Source organism: Mirounga leonina, unplaced genomic scaffold (genome assembly GCF_011800145.1).
Source record: "Mirounga leonina isolate KUSES-001 unplaced genomic scaffold, KU_Mleo_1.0 Mir_154, whole genome shotgun sequence".
Taxonomy (NCBI): domain Eukaryota; kingdom Metazoa; phylum Chordata; class Mammalia; order Carnivora; family Phocidae; genus Mirounga; species Mirounga leonina.
Window position 1 is genome coordinate 53,697,320 of NW_023270389.1, and position 15,343 is coordinate 53,712,662.

The window sequence follows — 15,343 nt, forward strand, 5'->3', positions numbered from 1 at the left end:
TGGGTTCTGTTAGAAATAACTGAGAAGAAGTAAGAGAACAAAAATGTGCCTACCAACAGAGACAACTGGCACAGTGGAACTGTAGGATTACAATCCAAGAGCAAAAGCCAAAGACGACAAATGCCATTGTTTATGACTACATAAGATCAGTGGAAAGAAAGTTGGAAAAACATCTCCAATTTTCTTTGACATGATTTGTGCTGATCTAAGAACACACCAGTGGTTATCCACAATATTTTCCTTTAACAGAAGGAAATTTTTGAAATACAGCAAAATGCAAAACCACATTTAGCACAAAGCCAAACCCTGAAGTATATAATCCGTTAGCTGCCTATTGTAGAGAATTCAAAGGAAGAAGCAAAGGGAATCCTAAAAAGAGGGAATTTTATGAGAAGATCTCTGTAGATAATTTTGTTTTACTATGGACATTTACGTAACACATTTCCATTTAGCCGCAGCACTATTTTAAACACACATTATGTATCTTGCACATCTGTTCCATTCACAAAGAGTTAAGGTTTTTTTTCAAATGAGGGGGAAAAAAAGTTGTGAGAAGATTCAGGGTGGTGATTTAGGGTGGTGGTCTTTATACGATCACTTGTAACTTAAAAGTTGAAATGTTCTTTTTGTAAATCTCGTAGTCTCTGATTGTTGCCTATTATAAGTGAGCTAGCTGCAGAGTAACTTCAAAACAATGCCATTCAACTTGGCAAGTTCTCTTTTTAATAATGGTTGAAAGTTTTTACTTCATACTTTATGGGTGTCTGCTTCGGGTATAAAGTACACAGGAAATTAAAGTTAAGTTAACATACAAATCATGTTTGCTGCTTTCAAAGGGAGACATTTCAGTTGGTGAAACCTGATTTACTTCTGTGGAATATGAAATGGTGTCATGGGACGCCACTATTCAGTGAGGACTTGCTGTCTGGGAACAGTTAGCAGACAAAATTCCACTTGGCTTCTGGCTGTTTCCTACATGCTAATCATCTGGTCCTACGTCGTCTACAACTCAGCCTCAGGACTGAACTATTAACCCCCAGGCTAAACCGATTTTGTAAATTTTTGCAATGTTAGCATTTGCCAAGTTGCTTTAGATCTCAATGTCTTAATTGCATTTTTTGGAATGACCTGTGCAGAGGTTGTGAAGTTGCACAGCTGTAAACGTGTGAGCTCCTGCTCTTAAACCATGGCATCTCTTACGAAACGACTTTTATTTTCATTCCGGGGCCCCCTTTAAAAACGGTTATCCCAGAGTAAGGCTCAAGATGTATTAAGAAAGCCTAGAATGGATGGAAAGTTACGTTAAACTGGTTTTAAAGGTAGGATGAATTCTTACCCGAGGGAATTACAAATTAGCTTGGAAAGAGAGAAAAAGTCTTGCTCCAACCAAATAAATAAATAAACTGGAGTTAGTGTCAAAGTGTAGTTAGCCATGCTCTAAGACTGGATCAGTTTGAAACATTAAATATTTTCCATGTCAGCCTTCACTGTAACCTAGAAGGAGGTGAATATATATGTGAATAAAGAAATTACATATTTCCAGACACTTCTAGAGATGTGATATTTTGCTTCTTCCTTGAACTCTGAAACTCACTAGCCAAATCTCCTGACTGACTACCAGAAAATTAAGCTTTGATTCGCTGTTGAATATGCTTCTAGCATGAAGCAAAACACATTGGGATGAGGAGAAGCTCTGTAGAGCAAGCAATACATTAACTTTTCCTTTGCAAACTACCTTGTGCTTCTGGAAAAGTTTTATTCTTAAGGAATCCTAATTTAAAAAAAAATCACTTCCTAGCAGTCCTATGAAATAAAGAGGAAGGATAGAGGACCTAAATAGGTAATTCTAGAGTAGGAGGAAACGGTAATAATAGACAACATAATTTTTGTCAGCCAAAACAGAATGTGGGAAAATAAATACACGTATGGCTTGGCTTAGGTCTAAGCCCACCATCTCACAGCTCTTAAGAATTTTACTTAATGGGCTACCTGGTGGGTAACCTGGGAACTTGTCCAAAGCAATTTCAAACATATGCCAGGGTAGGCAAACGGTCTCCAAAATATAGGGCTGCTATACAAACCTACCCTTGGTCAGTACAACATATAAGAAAGCCTCGAAGGGTCAGCAGTTTTCAAGAGTCAAACTCCAAAGGTTTGATACACCATGAGCGACGAAGATGAGTGATGAATGCATTAGTAAAACTGGTTACTTGCCTACTGATGTCCACACATGCGACTACTCATGATTTACTGATCAAATATGTTGCTTTCGCATAATTCATTAGTAATTAATTGCCATGCCAGACACTTCATTTAGTCTAACAGGGAGGATTCTAGTGGACGGATTATAGTGGGACGAGTTGGTGATGGGGGTGGTCTCCGGCTAGAAAGAGAGAAAGAGAAAGGTAAAGAAACAAGTAGAATCTCTAGCAGAAGGTCGTCCCAAAGACACTGGGAAAGAGCCAGCACACACATGCCCATGCACAGACAGGCTAGCAGCGGTGGCTGCCATCTGTGATGATTTTAACACTGTCACCTTTCAGGCATCCGGCATTTTGAGACAAAAACGAAGTATTTTGTCATATGCAAATCTTTCTCAAAACAGAAGCTGCCCTCCCAACACTAAACAAACAAACAAAAAATCAAATCATTTAAAAGCCATCTGAAATGTACTGCACATTTCTCAGCCACCAGAGAACGGTTACATAGAGTGAAATGTGTTATGTTATGCCTGCCCCGGGCACTTATTAGGTCTATTAGGCCTCAGAGAATGATGGTCTTTGAATGTTTATTTCCCCTTATATAATATTCTTCCTCTTTTTTTCTTACTGTCAGAATATTATCACTTCTCATTGCCTTCAGCAGTAGCTTTCTCCAATTTGTTCTACATTTTACTTCTAATTTGCAGGGCACTAGAAAACCAGAGAATCTGGATTTTAGAGTCCTCTACGGTAAGTGTAAGCAGGCTCAGGAGGAGGGCTGCTCGCTTTCTGGTTGGTCATATTTCTGAGAGCTGAGATGGCCGAATACACAAACTCCAGATAATGAAATATTACTGTACATGAGAATCTCAACACCACCAAGTAATGCTCTTTATGTCCTGAACCCCTACGTTTATTTCCTAAAAGTATTAGGAACTTTGTGTGTGTGTGTGTACCTGATTTCATATGTAGTTTCTTGGGGAGTAATTTTTATAACCAACAAAATTCAAAAAGTCTACAAATCGTAAACTTTCTTTTTGATAAAACTCTCCCTTTGACTATTTCAGAATGGTCCCTTTTGGAAGTATAGTCATGTCGTGGAATTTTTTTCTGTATTGGCAACAGTAACAGGATTAAATCAAATGTCCCTTCTCAGGTATGAAGAAGTGAAGATAGAAAAATTAAGGAAAACAGTTATGAAATGTTAAAAAATCACAAAGCTATAAAAAGGAAAAATCAATGAGAAAGAGGTCTTGTTGATTCATGGTACAAATCCTGGCCACTTAGGCACAAACTCACAGACACTAGCAGAGTTCCTCTGGCCCCTGCCGCTGAAAAATGTCCAAGAGGCTTTGGAGGAAAGGTTTCCTTGGGGAGGTGCATTCCAATTTAACCTCTTATGCTAGGCTCGTTATTAGGTGGGCACTCAAAGTTTTAAAGTCTAACTAGACATAATTTAGAGGCGCAGTGACCAAACTAAACCATCAATACTAGTTGTTTAATATGAGTAAACAAATAAGTCCTCCTTTTGCAGAAAGGCCACTGACTACTGTGGCCATCCGAAATGTTTTAGCTAGTCTCTGCTGCGAAAAATCCTCTCTTCATTCCTCTTTACTTGTGACCATGCAAAAGCACTGCCTTTCCACTAGCATACTGCTCATTTTCATTTAAAATGGCCATATTTGGGGCACCTGGGTGGCTCAGTCGGTTAAGCGTCTGCCTTCAGCTCCGAAAGGATCCTGGGGTCCTGGGACCGAGCCCCACGTCGGGCTCCCTGCTCAGCGGGGAGCCTGCTTCTCCCTCTCCCTCTGCCCTTCCCCCCTGCTTGTGCTCTCTCTTTCTCTCTCTAAAATAAATAAAATCTTTAAAAAATTAATAAAATAAAATGGCCATATTTATTTAGCTTATGTCCTGAATCTTGAAGCTGCATCTTCTTCTCCTTTGTTGTGACGTTTCTAGAGGCCAGAGGTCACACCCACTTAACTTGTCTCATGCTGCCCTTAGCGTGATGTTACGTGCAATTAGGTTCTCAGTGCTGTTTTGTTCATCTGCTAGGTAAGTGCTATCCATCCTTCAAGACTCATGTCCGTGAAGTCTTCCCTTCCCCCTATCTTCACACAGCTGCCTCAAAAGCATCTCAACATACTTCTGTTACAACCATCACACTGAATCCTAATTAGGTGTATATGTTTATCTCCACTGATGAGAAATGGGCTGTGTCTTACTCATCTTCCTATTCTTGCAGTGTGTGCTTATCATTCAGCCACTGAACACCTGAACACTGACAACTGAATAAATTAGTTATTCCTAGAAGTAAGAAGCAACTTATAAATGCTTATGATATTCACTGATCTTTACATTACATAAAGGTATTTGTTAGGAAATCATTGCTGTTGCAGGAAAAAAAAAAAAAGCTACAGTGACATGTAAGATTTTGACCCTTGGAAATGTTACCTATAACATATTTGCTCAATCTTTTAATAGATGTTTGAAGTAAATATTAAATAACAGGCCCCCTGTCCTCAGCGAGTTTGATAAATAGTCACATAACCCACAGAACTGTATTCTTAGCAACTAAGCAGTTATGGGTCGGTGGGGAGAAGCAGGCCAGAATTTGAACTCGAAGGAAGGAAACTCTACCAGAAGATTTAATATTGGGTTGGATTTTTTTTTTTTTTTAAGTGGATCTTAAACTACAAATTCAGTGAAAGGCAGGATGACAACATGGCATGGTGGGCTGGAAATTGTTTCATGCATACATGATAGCTTAGACCAAGGATTGTAGCCACTAGAGAAAGGAATACAAACAAGTTCTCTGCTGATCCTTTTGTTCTTGGCTTAAATGTCATTCTTCAGTCCTTCCTGACCATCCTATAGTTTCCAACCACCCCGCCCCCAAACACTTCATGATATTTGTGTACTTCATAGCACTTAACCCTGTTTATGTATTTATTTACTAGATTATTGCCTATGTCCCCCGATAGATTCCTAAAGAGCAGAAACCACATATTCTGTATTTATTATATGTATTTAACATTTAGTATAATGTGATTAGAAGGCAGTGATTAAGTATTTATTAAATAATGGACAAATGAGTGACTGAAAAGTGCCTAAACAGAGATGCTTGGCCAGGTTAGAATACAGGCCAGATCAAAGGGAATAGATCCAATGGGAGCAGGAATATATTTGAGGTATTTATCAGAGGCTATTATTGAGGCAGTGAGTTTACACAGAAAGAGTACTAGATCAAAAGTCAAAGATGTGGATGCCTCCAACTGCCAATTAGAACAGTCACTCACTATCTGAGGTTCTCAAAGACTCGGGTTCCCCATCACAAGCATTGGAGATTCAGACTAGATGATCTATAATACACCTTCTAGTTATGCATGGCATACATAATTTATTGAGCATCTACTATGTGGACTGCATTATGCTGCATGATTTTTAAAAACTCAGAATCTATTCAGAGTGGAAGATGAATGGGACAGACAAGTATGCAAGTGGTTTTTACTACTGTATCCCATTTTAACTGGAAAAAATGGCAAAATTTTGTAATTCAGACTCTAAGAATATATTCTAGGAAGCTTGAAAATACAATGTGGTCAAAGCAGGAGCAAATATGATTTTTAACTGCAACATATTAAACTTGAAGACATATGAGAATGGTTATATAATGAGGTTATAAGAAACCAGAAACCAAGTGATGAGGATGGAAGGGAGGAGCTCAATGGAGAGAATGGAGAGATGTAAATGTTCCGATGACACAGTTGCTTCTCATTAACCTCCTCCCCAGTTTTGGACCATGCTGATGGAACTAGAAAAGGACAATGGTAATGCGCAAGTGCAGAAAGAAAGCAAGGCAGGAGACTATGGGAATGCAACTTTCTACTCTGTGCTAGGACTTTTGTCTGTCTTGTTCACCACCATCTCTCAAAACTAGCATGATCCTGGGCTCACAGCATGCTTTTTTTTTGAGAGAGAGAGAGAGAGAGAAAGAGAGAGAGGGAAATTGGGAGCACACTAGCTGGGGGAGGGGTAGAGAGAGAGAGGAAGGGAAAGAATCTTTTTTTTTTTTAAGATTTTATTTATTTATTTATTTGACAGAGAGAGAGACAGGGAGAGAGGGAACACAAGCAGGGGGAGTGGAGGAGGGAGAAGCAGACTCCCCACTGAGCAGGGAGCCCGACGCAGGGCTCGATCCCAGGGCCCTGGGATCATGACCTGAGCCGAAGGCAGATGCTTAACTGATTGAGCAACCCAGGCGCCCTGAGGGAGGGAGACAATCTTAAGCAGACTCCCGGCTGAGCGGGGAGCCCGATGAGGGGCTGGAGCTCATGACCTGAGCCAAAATCAAGAGTTGGATGCTCAACCTACTGACCCATGCAGGTGTCCCTCATGGCATGCTTTTTATTTTATTTTATTTTTTATTTTTTTAAGGATTTTATTTATTTATTTGACAGAGAGAGACATAGCAAGAGAGGGAACACAAGCAGGGGGAGTGGGAGAGGGAGAAGCAGGCTTCCCTGCGGAGCAGGGAGCCCAATGTGGGGCTCGATCCCAGGACCCTGGGATCATAACCTGAGTCAAAGGCAGAAGCTTAACGACTGAGCCACCCAGGCGCCCTGGCATGCTTTTTAAATAAAGAATTGGGAGAGCGGTGCCTGGGTGGCTCAGTCGGTTAAGCCTCCAACTCTTGATTTCCTGCTCAGCGGAGAGTCTGTTTTGTTTCTCTCCCTCTGCCTCTCCCCCTGCTCAAGCATGTGAGCACTCTGTCTCTCTAAAATAAATAAAGAAATCTTAAAATAAAGAAATCGGGAGAATCTATCCATTAGGAGCTCTTTAAAAGTGTCCCTTAGCAGGGGCGGCTGGGTGACTCAGTCAGTTAAGTGAATGATTCTTGATTTTGGCCCAGGTCATGATCTCAGGGTCATGATATCAAGCCCCACGTTGGTGCCATGCTGGGCATGGAGTCTGCTTAAGATACTCTCTGTCCCTCTCCCTCTGCTCCCCCCCCCACTTGCTCTTGCACTCTCTCTCTCTAAAAAAAATAAATAAATAGGCACCACACACCTGCAAGGTAAATGAATGACGGAAAGAATGAAAGACAAAATTGCTATCATTGTTCTCTCAAAATAATTATGACATCTTTAAAATATGCCCAGTTTCAGGTTAAAGTAACCCATATATGTACTCAGTAATTAAAAATCCTGAACGATCCCCCCTCCCCACCCTTCTGGAAAAAATAAGCATCATTTCATTTCTAAAACAATAAAACTCTACTAGAAAGCAATTCAGGAAGAGCATTAAGTTGTTCAGTGTGATTTTCTTAATAAGCAATGCTGTTTGCCAACTTCAACACCAGAAATACATTTAAGGTTTACTGTTAGAGTTCATTTCATTGGTCTAGTTCCTAACCATTCAAAGAGTTTCCAAAGACATTCACCTCATAAGACAGTTTGTTTTGGGCAAAATTATTTGTTTTGTACCAAATTTTCCTCAGTTGCTTTGTTTAGTGATGGGCTTCATTAAGGAACCCATTACATTGAAATGGAGCATCTTGCATCACTTAGTGTTTATTGAAACACTATGCTGTGTGTGGGCGGTTTATGGTTATGACAGAAGAGCCATGTTTCTGCTTCCAAATCAAAGGAGAGATGTAATACTTGTAGTTGCTTTCGTAGCTGCAGGGATGAGCATTTTACAGTCTTTTGGACAATGACAATTTTTTCAAGAAAGTCCAATGCTCACACAGGGTGGGTGGCATTGAAGGGGAGGAATGGGTTTTGCTGATAAGAGAGAGGAATGCATTATTTGTCTTACTGTCTCTTTCGATTGTCTTCAAAGAACAGAAGAACTAAAATTTCATCTGCTCTGCTTTGGGTTAGTTGGTTCTGAGTGTTCACGGTGTGAGGCCAATCTTAGGGGTTGAGAATATATATATATATATATATGAGAGAGAGAGAATATATAGAGAATTCTTTGGGGTCAATTGCTTGCGGGGTGCATCAGCATGTGGGGAGGTCGTGAAAACTGCCATTCCTCTGGTTTCTTGCTGCCAGGTAGCATAACACTGTTGAAATGGTTGCTCTTTCTGCCCCTGCCCTCACTTCTTGTCAGGAAGCGGGAATTATGAGACTGGTAAATGTGTGAGCCAGACTGGGTCTGTGTAGCACAGTCTCCTTCCTTTTCTCTGTTGACACCAAGATTTCGTGACTCCCAGTCCAAGATTCTTTCTATTGGACAGTTACATTCACACGTTCTGGGGCAACGGTTCCCAAATTGGACCATGCATCAGAATTCCCTGGTGGGCTTGTTAAAACTTAGATTGCCAGGCACCACACAGAGTTTCTAATAGGGTGAGACATTTCTAGCAAGTTCCCAGATGCTGCTGATGCTGCGGGTCCTGGGACCATGCTTTGAAAACCATTGTTCTAAGGCATAATAAGTGATTTTCATCTTGCTTTATTAGCAGTTCAATTCATTTGCCAGATATAGTGCAAGGAAAAAGAGAAAGTACTGGGAGAAAAATCTCAAGAAGAAGGAAGAAATGGTTGTAGAAATACTTTGATGCATTTGGGAGTTAGACTTAAGTATATGGGTCAGATCAGTTTTAGGTTTATTTCGTAAAGACCAAGATACTATACTACAGTAGTGTTCTTGTTAATCATCACCAGAAAAATAACTACTTGCTCAGGGAAGCTTGTATTTGCTCATGAAGATGGCAGTAAGTATAGAAAGGAAGCATCTATACACATGCATTCCAAGTACTCATCTTTGGAGAGGGTGTGACTGAAGTCCAACCTAATTAGCTAGGTGAACCCCTCCCCCCAACAAAAAAGAAAAGAAAACCCTCAAAAAAGATAAAGTTGAACACATCTAGAGGAATGATATCTGCCTACCAGGGTAGTATTTGCATAAAAAAGGATATTCAATAGGCTTCTCTTATACCGCACGTTCTACTTAGTAAATATAATTGAGGCTTTAAAATACATCTGTCTCAAAAATTTAATTTACATATCATTATATATTACATGTAATTACATTTAGGATGATGGGAGAGTTATATATCCCAGGTTTCTAGAAGCCACAAGGATCGGATAGCCACTTGCCCAACTTGTTTATCTTATTGATGAAATAGGTAAAAAAAAAATTTTTTTTAAATGAAGGGTTTTGTGTACTGAACCACAAGAAGTAAGGCTACAGCTGGCAAATTTCTTAGAAAACAGAACAAACTAAAACAAAGAACAAAAAACTACAACAAAACAAAAAACTGCTTCTGAGTTTTCTAAAATCATAAAGAGCATCTGCGCAGTGGGCTGTGCTGGACACGTTTTTAAAGCAGCCCTGGGCGAGGATGATTCTGGTGGCATCACTAAGCTGGGCTGGGGGGTTGCCCAGCGAACGTCCCCCTCGGGAACTGTAATGCCTTGTTTCTCCACGATCCTCTTGAATTACTTAATCCTCGTCTCATTTTTCAAGTTCAAGGCATGTATGTATAGTTCATCATCTGAATGACATTATAAACTTCCTATGAACCCAGATTATTCCTCAGCCTGCTTATAGTCTTCCACAGTGGAGGGGCAGTGGATGGGCAGTGTCCCCCCATCCGGTGGCTCAGTGTGCAAGAATGCAAACGCCTGAGGACAAATGAGGAGCACACCTCCAGGTGAAATGGAAGGGCAACTCACTCTGATCCAGGACTTTCTCTTGCAAATGTCTGCGCTATCAGATAATCAGACACAGCATTTTAAACAGGTTGTGCTTGTGCTTTGCTTCTTATTTTGAGCATTTATTAATACGACAGATTTTACATATCTACAAGCTAAGAGGCTAAGTTTTAAAAAATGCTACAGCAGTCAGGATATTGTCCACATGGAAGATAATAGTTTGTAATTTATTATTAAAAATACTATAGGCTGCTCTCCAGCATATTTTTGGCCTTTTCAGCTTTAGTAACAAAATGAGCCAATACTGTCCAAGAACAGTTTACAGTAGATGTTGGAAAGAACATAGGACTTGGAGTCCACTTAAAAGGCTCTAAAGAATTCTCTAATATGATTCGTGCTACATTTAGAGCCAGCATTTCTTTCCCCTGTGAAAACGAACCCATGATTTTGTAACATATGTCACTGGGAAAGAATGAATCAATTGATAGAATCTGAAGTAAGAACATAAGGGGAAAAATAGTCCATAATTGTTATTCGATGATACAAACATCTAATATCCTGTATAAATTAGTCTCTGAGCAAAATGGTAATATAACTTCCTTTGCCACATTTTCTTTACATAATCTTAAATATCTGGCTTGGATTCATTCAGGGGGATGGTACAGATACACCCACTTCCGTGGCTGCGGCAAAAAGGCAGCCTGCAGGATGATTTGTCCATATTAACTCTGCTTGGTTTGTGATGTGTAAAAAAGAGTTTTATAATAGCATTCAGCCAGGCAAGCTTCTCAGGAGACTAGAACAAGAGAGAAAGTGTTTGCGTTTAAATTGTTTCTTCAAGTACACTAAGTATTGGGCTAATTCCAAAATAAGTTTTGATTAAGCGCTGCGCATCAACTCATTTTGTATTCTTTCATTCCTTCAGTAAGCCCTGTTTATGTGCTATGTGCTGGATTGAGTCAGATGTACAGAGACGTGATCGCTGCCCAGGAGTTTCTCCTGGAGATGGAGAGAGAGACAAGTACACTGTGCCGACAGTGGGAGACGTGGTATTCAGCTTCAGGGGCCCCTGGAGTCTTAGCCTGGGACAGGAAGGGTTAGGAGGACTTGGTGGGTTAGAAGGACTTCGAGAAAACAAGGGAAGTTGGGGGGACTGGCAGTCCAGAAACAGGAACTAGTATGTGTGAAGGAAAGAAAGCTAGAAAAAGTACTGTCCGTTTGAGAAACCAAGTGTTGTCTGGTTCTTTATCACACATGTCAAAATTACGTGTTTTGCTCTGAGTCCTAATTCATAAAACAGATAACTTACAGGGTTTGGGGTTATACTAAAATAGGATTCCTAAAAAGCACTGCTTTTGAGATTTTTTAGAATGTGGTAGCCTCTGTACTATATCACTGACAACAGATAAGCTGGGTGGGTGGAGGGAAAGACGAAAAGATACGCAAAGCGGCAGAAGGTAAGAGGAATACAGTGGTGAGAACATTGTATAGAGAGAAAGAATGTGGCTTGAAAAGAGCTTTAAGTGCACATGGCTACTGAACGAAGTTAGGCAGTGTCCCTTCCGACGATTTTTTTCCCCATTTCTCTCCCTTTCTCTCTCTCTCTCTTCTCCCTTCCTCCCTCCCTGCTCTCTCTCCCTCTCTCTTTTGAGAAATCCCCAAAGAGATCTCCAAGAACTTACATGATGTAGAAACCTAGTCCCATTGATGTTGCTGGGGCACAACTATTTCTAACCCTCTTCATCTTCTTCTGTCCTCTTCTCCCTGCCCTTCCCCTCATTCCCACCCCAGGCACCAGGGGAAGGGGCTGGCCAACGCCGCCATTTGGGGGAAGGAGGAGAGGTTGGGAAGGAGGTGCTAAGAACCAGCTACTGGGAGAGGCAAACGTCCACTTCTGAGATGCACATTCCTCTGTCATCTCAAGTCAGTGAGAAGAGGAAAAAGAAGCAAGGACGGGGAGGAAAAAGGCAACACTTTGAATCTCTATATAGAACTGTAACATTCATTTCTGGTTTGGAAAGACAGAAAAGACTTTTCGTCCCTCTCTGATAGACAGCAGGAACCTTGCAAGCATGAGTATCTGACGTGGGGCTTCACCTCATACAGGGCAAATATGGAACTAGAAATACTGATGGAAAAGTTAACTTTCCAATTCCTTTTATTTTAGTAACAACAACAACAACAACAAAAAACAGAGCACAAGGAATTTGAAGACGTAGAGAAGATTTATGTTGCACCAATGTTTCACATCACCTGATCGTGATACCTGGTGAATTCAAAGGCCCGTTTTTAAATGTACCACGTGACATTTTTCTGGTCACTTACTTCTCTCCGTCCAAGTGGCAAAAATGGAGACAAAGAGTTACCGTTTACTAATTACAATCCCAGTGATTAAAAAAGAAAAAATCCAGCAGGAGGAGCTCTAACCTGCCTTAGAGCTCAAATTTTAAAAACAAAACCGTTGAAAGCAAACAGAGGCAAACGGAGAGGCGGTTGTGCCCTACAAGCTGCCATGTCAGTGAACAAACATGTGACTAAGTCCCATTAAATGCTCTGCACGCAGCCGGGGGATGATACTGGCAGGGGCTGAAGGGCCACCATCTCCCCCCTTGCATGAGTCTCCTTGTTCTGATGCAGCGAACCTGGGCTTGGATCTGTGGTGTCTGTCTGTTCCTACAAAAGAGGGAGCAAAAGGCCGATTTCTCGGCAAGTCTAGAAGTCAGTCTTTTCCTCTCAAAGTGTCCTACTGTTTCTACACGAGACTCTGACCCTCCCTCAAACACAGCATTTAAAAATGGAATTTTTATCAGTGGTGGACGGTACTAGAAACACTCCCAAATGTTCCATCACCTTCACCCAGTGGCTTGATGGGCGCTTTTTTAAAATGAGGGAAATGCTGGGTTTGTAAAAATTGGTGCTAAAAGGGCAAGGAATCATATGTCCCCTGGGCCATGTAAAGAGTCTGCAGAAAGAATTACAGCTTTCTAACACACACACACACACACACACACACACACACACATCAACTGGAACACAAGAATTTACTCAGGAAAACAGTGAGAAATATATGAATTTAACAGTTATAGGATTTGGGGGGTAAGCCTTTCCATTTTGGACAGTGTTGTGGGAGTGGGACGGACGAGTGGGCATACAGGATGGTCAGAATTACTTAACCTGAAGGAAACTTCCAACCAATCCCTTTTAATCTATTGCCAATAAGAAGTCAAACTTTTTGTTTTACACCTTAATGGTATGCCCACATTTTAAATTTTTATACAAGCTTCTACAGAAACTTTAACTAGACCAATTCAGACCAAAAATCACTAAATAAAGCTAGTCTAGACGGAAAAATCTATGAAAACCATATGTCTTTTAGGCATCTGTCTTACAAAAACGGCCATCATCCTGGAGAAATAGTTCACAAGATACGCTTTTAGGAAAACTCTGCTGTAATGACCGTGGGGGCTGTGCTTGAGAAGGCGGCTTGCCTAGGACAAAGTCACGCCAAAATGCTGACCAGTGAAAGGCTCCCATCTCTGCATACGTCTCTCTGTAAACATCACTGAAAGGGCAGGCAAAGGCAGGGATAATTTATACTTCCATTATCTTAGAAGGGATCAAAAAAGTTTTGTTCCTCCACACTCCTACAGAATGTTAGACCAAGGGATCTCAAAGCCACCCTGTTCTCACTCACAGAAGACTGTTTTGGATAATGTTGAACGTGGATGAGGCCAAAGAACCAGAACATTTTCTTCTGATTATTCCCTCATCCTGCTGGCCTGCCAAACACAGCGAGAAGGCAGGTGTCCAACATAAGTAACTAAAGGAAGACCGTCCTGTATAATTGGATGGAGGGCCCATCTGAGAGACCAGGGGACTCCGGACTGGGGCCCAAAGCAAGAGTGCACTGAGAATGCAGCAAAGGGAAATGTTCTCAAACCTTGCTTTTCCGATTTAATATTGCTCTCTGAACTGGAAACACTGCTACCTTCATTATTCTGGCTATGTATTTTTACCTTTTTTACCTCTCAAAATGCACATTTAATGCCTGGTGATGGGTATTAAAGAGGGCACGTACTGCATGGAGCACTGGGTGTTATACGCAAACAATGAATCATGGAACACTACATCAAAAACTAACGATGTAATGTATGGTGATTAACATAACATAATAAAAAAATTTTATTCATATAAAATAATAGCACATCATTTACAAATAAAAAATGAAATACTCTTGATTATAAAGACAAAAAAAAGAGGTAGCATGAAATCCACAGGAAAAAAAAATAGAAAAGTAAACTTTAATGGTCCAAAAATCACAACATTTTAACTGAAAGCTGAACAGTCTATGGAGATTATGGAAGTATTTGTAAGTTGTAAAGACTCCCTGTGACCCTCGAGAATATTTTCTTCTTGCTCAGCAGGGAAGGGGACTTTGGAAGAACACAGTAACACTGGCAATTGGCATGAATACCCCATAGTGTTGTGCCGTCACCTAGAGGGCTGGGGATGCACAATATATGTCGAAGAGCTACATATGGAGAAGAGGTCCTGGGGTGGAGGAGACGAGGATAGTATAAAAGAAGAAAATTTACAAGATGTAGTCAATCAATCATACACCAAAGTTTTAAGCACAGGGAAAAACACCATTTCAACATGTTTATTCAAAGATACTGTGCTTTAAAACGAGTTTTCAATATACTTAGTTTTCAAGTAGTAAGATGCTGATGGGGTAATTTAGAGTGTTTGAAATATTAAAACAAATCGAGCAATCATATCAACATCCCTCACCACAGACTCCTAAATTGAACTATAGGGCATTTAAGTAAGTTAAAGTCTGATGACGAGTCACAGGGATTTCTGTGGCCCATTAATTTCAGTCCTGAATGCTTCAATACTACTGTTGTCGAGCTAAAACGACAAGTTTGCTTTCTTTCAAATAATATGTGTAGCCTAGATTTTATTTTGACTTTAGACCCAGATATGTGGAGGGAAATTACCGCAGTGGTTTATCTAGTTAACACTTTTACTAATGTTTCCTTAATTTTCCACCCCAAGAGGCAATAATTAAGGTAGAATTTGCCTCACATGAAGTTTTATTATTTTAGTTATTAAAATATTTTCCAACACTACCAAGAAGCAAAAAGAAATTCTAGTTGTTTTAAAAATAAGTAGACGTCTTCCTCAGGTTTTATAGCTTTTCCTCTGTGAATGGTGGTATAAATGTGGAGCAGCGTATAGACTTTCTGGCAAAGTCCCTTGAGTGTGATGCTAAGGGTAGATTTATTTGAGGGAAAAATTTCATTCACTCTTAAAACTGGCTTCGAGAACAATCCTAATATAAACTTAAAAAAAATACACACGGTACAGAATATATCGTACATAAATATCCGCTCCCCAGTGAAATAATTTCATTTTAGACTTTCTGGGCTGCAAAACACCTTTGAAAGCCTTTCTCATCTACCCTCCTAAGAG

At 40.4% G+C, this 15,343-nt stretch overlaps 1 protein-coding gene across 4 annotated transcripts in view; it reads right to left on the reverse strand.

Moving 5' to 3' along the window:
- Positions 1-15,343, reverse strand: part of DNM3 (dynamin 3) — a 559,032-nt gene that overhangs the window by 7,171 nt on the left and 536,518 nt on the right. For 3 of the 4 annotated variants that reach the window (XM_035010801.1, XM_035010800.1, XM_035010799.1), the window contains one exon: positions 1,682-2,383. The exons of the other annotated variant lie outside the window; for it this stretch is intronic. In XM_035010801.1, the coding sequence (XP_034866692.1) occupies positions 2,314-2,383 (70 nt within the window). In that variant the 3' untranslated portion in view covers positions 1,682-2,313. Of the gene's footprint in view, positions 1-1,681; positions 2,384-15,343 lie in introns of those variants that run through there. 4 annotated transcript variants of the gene reach the window in all.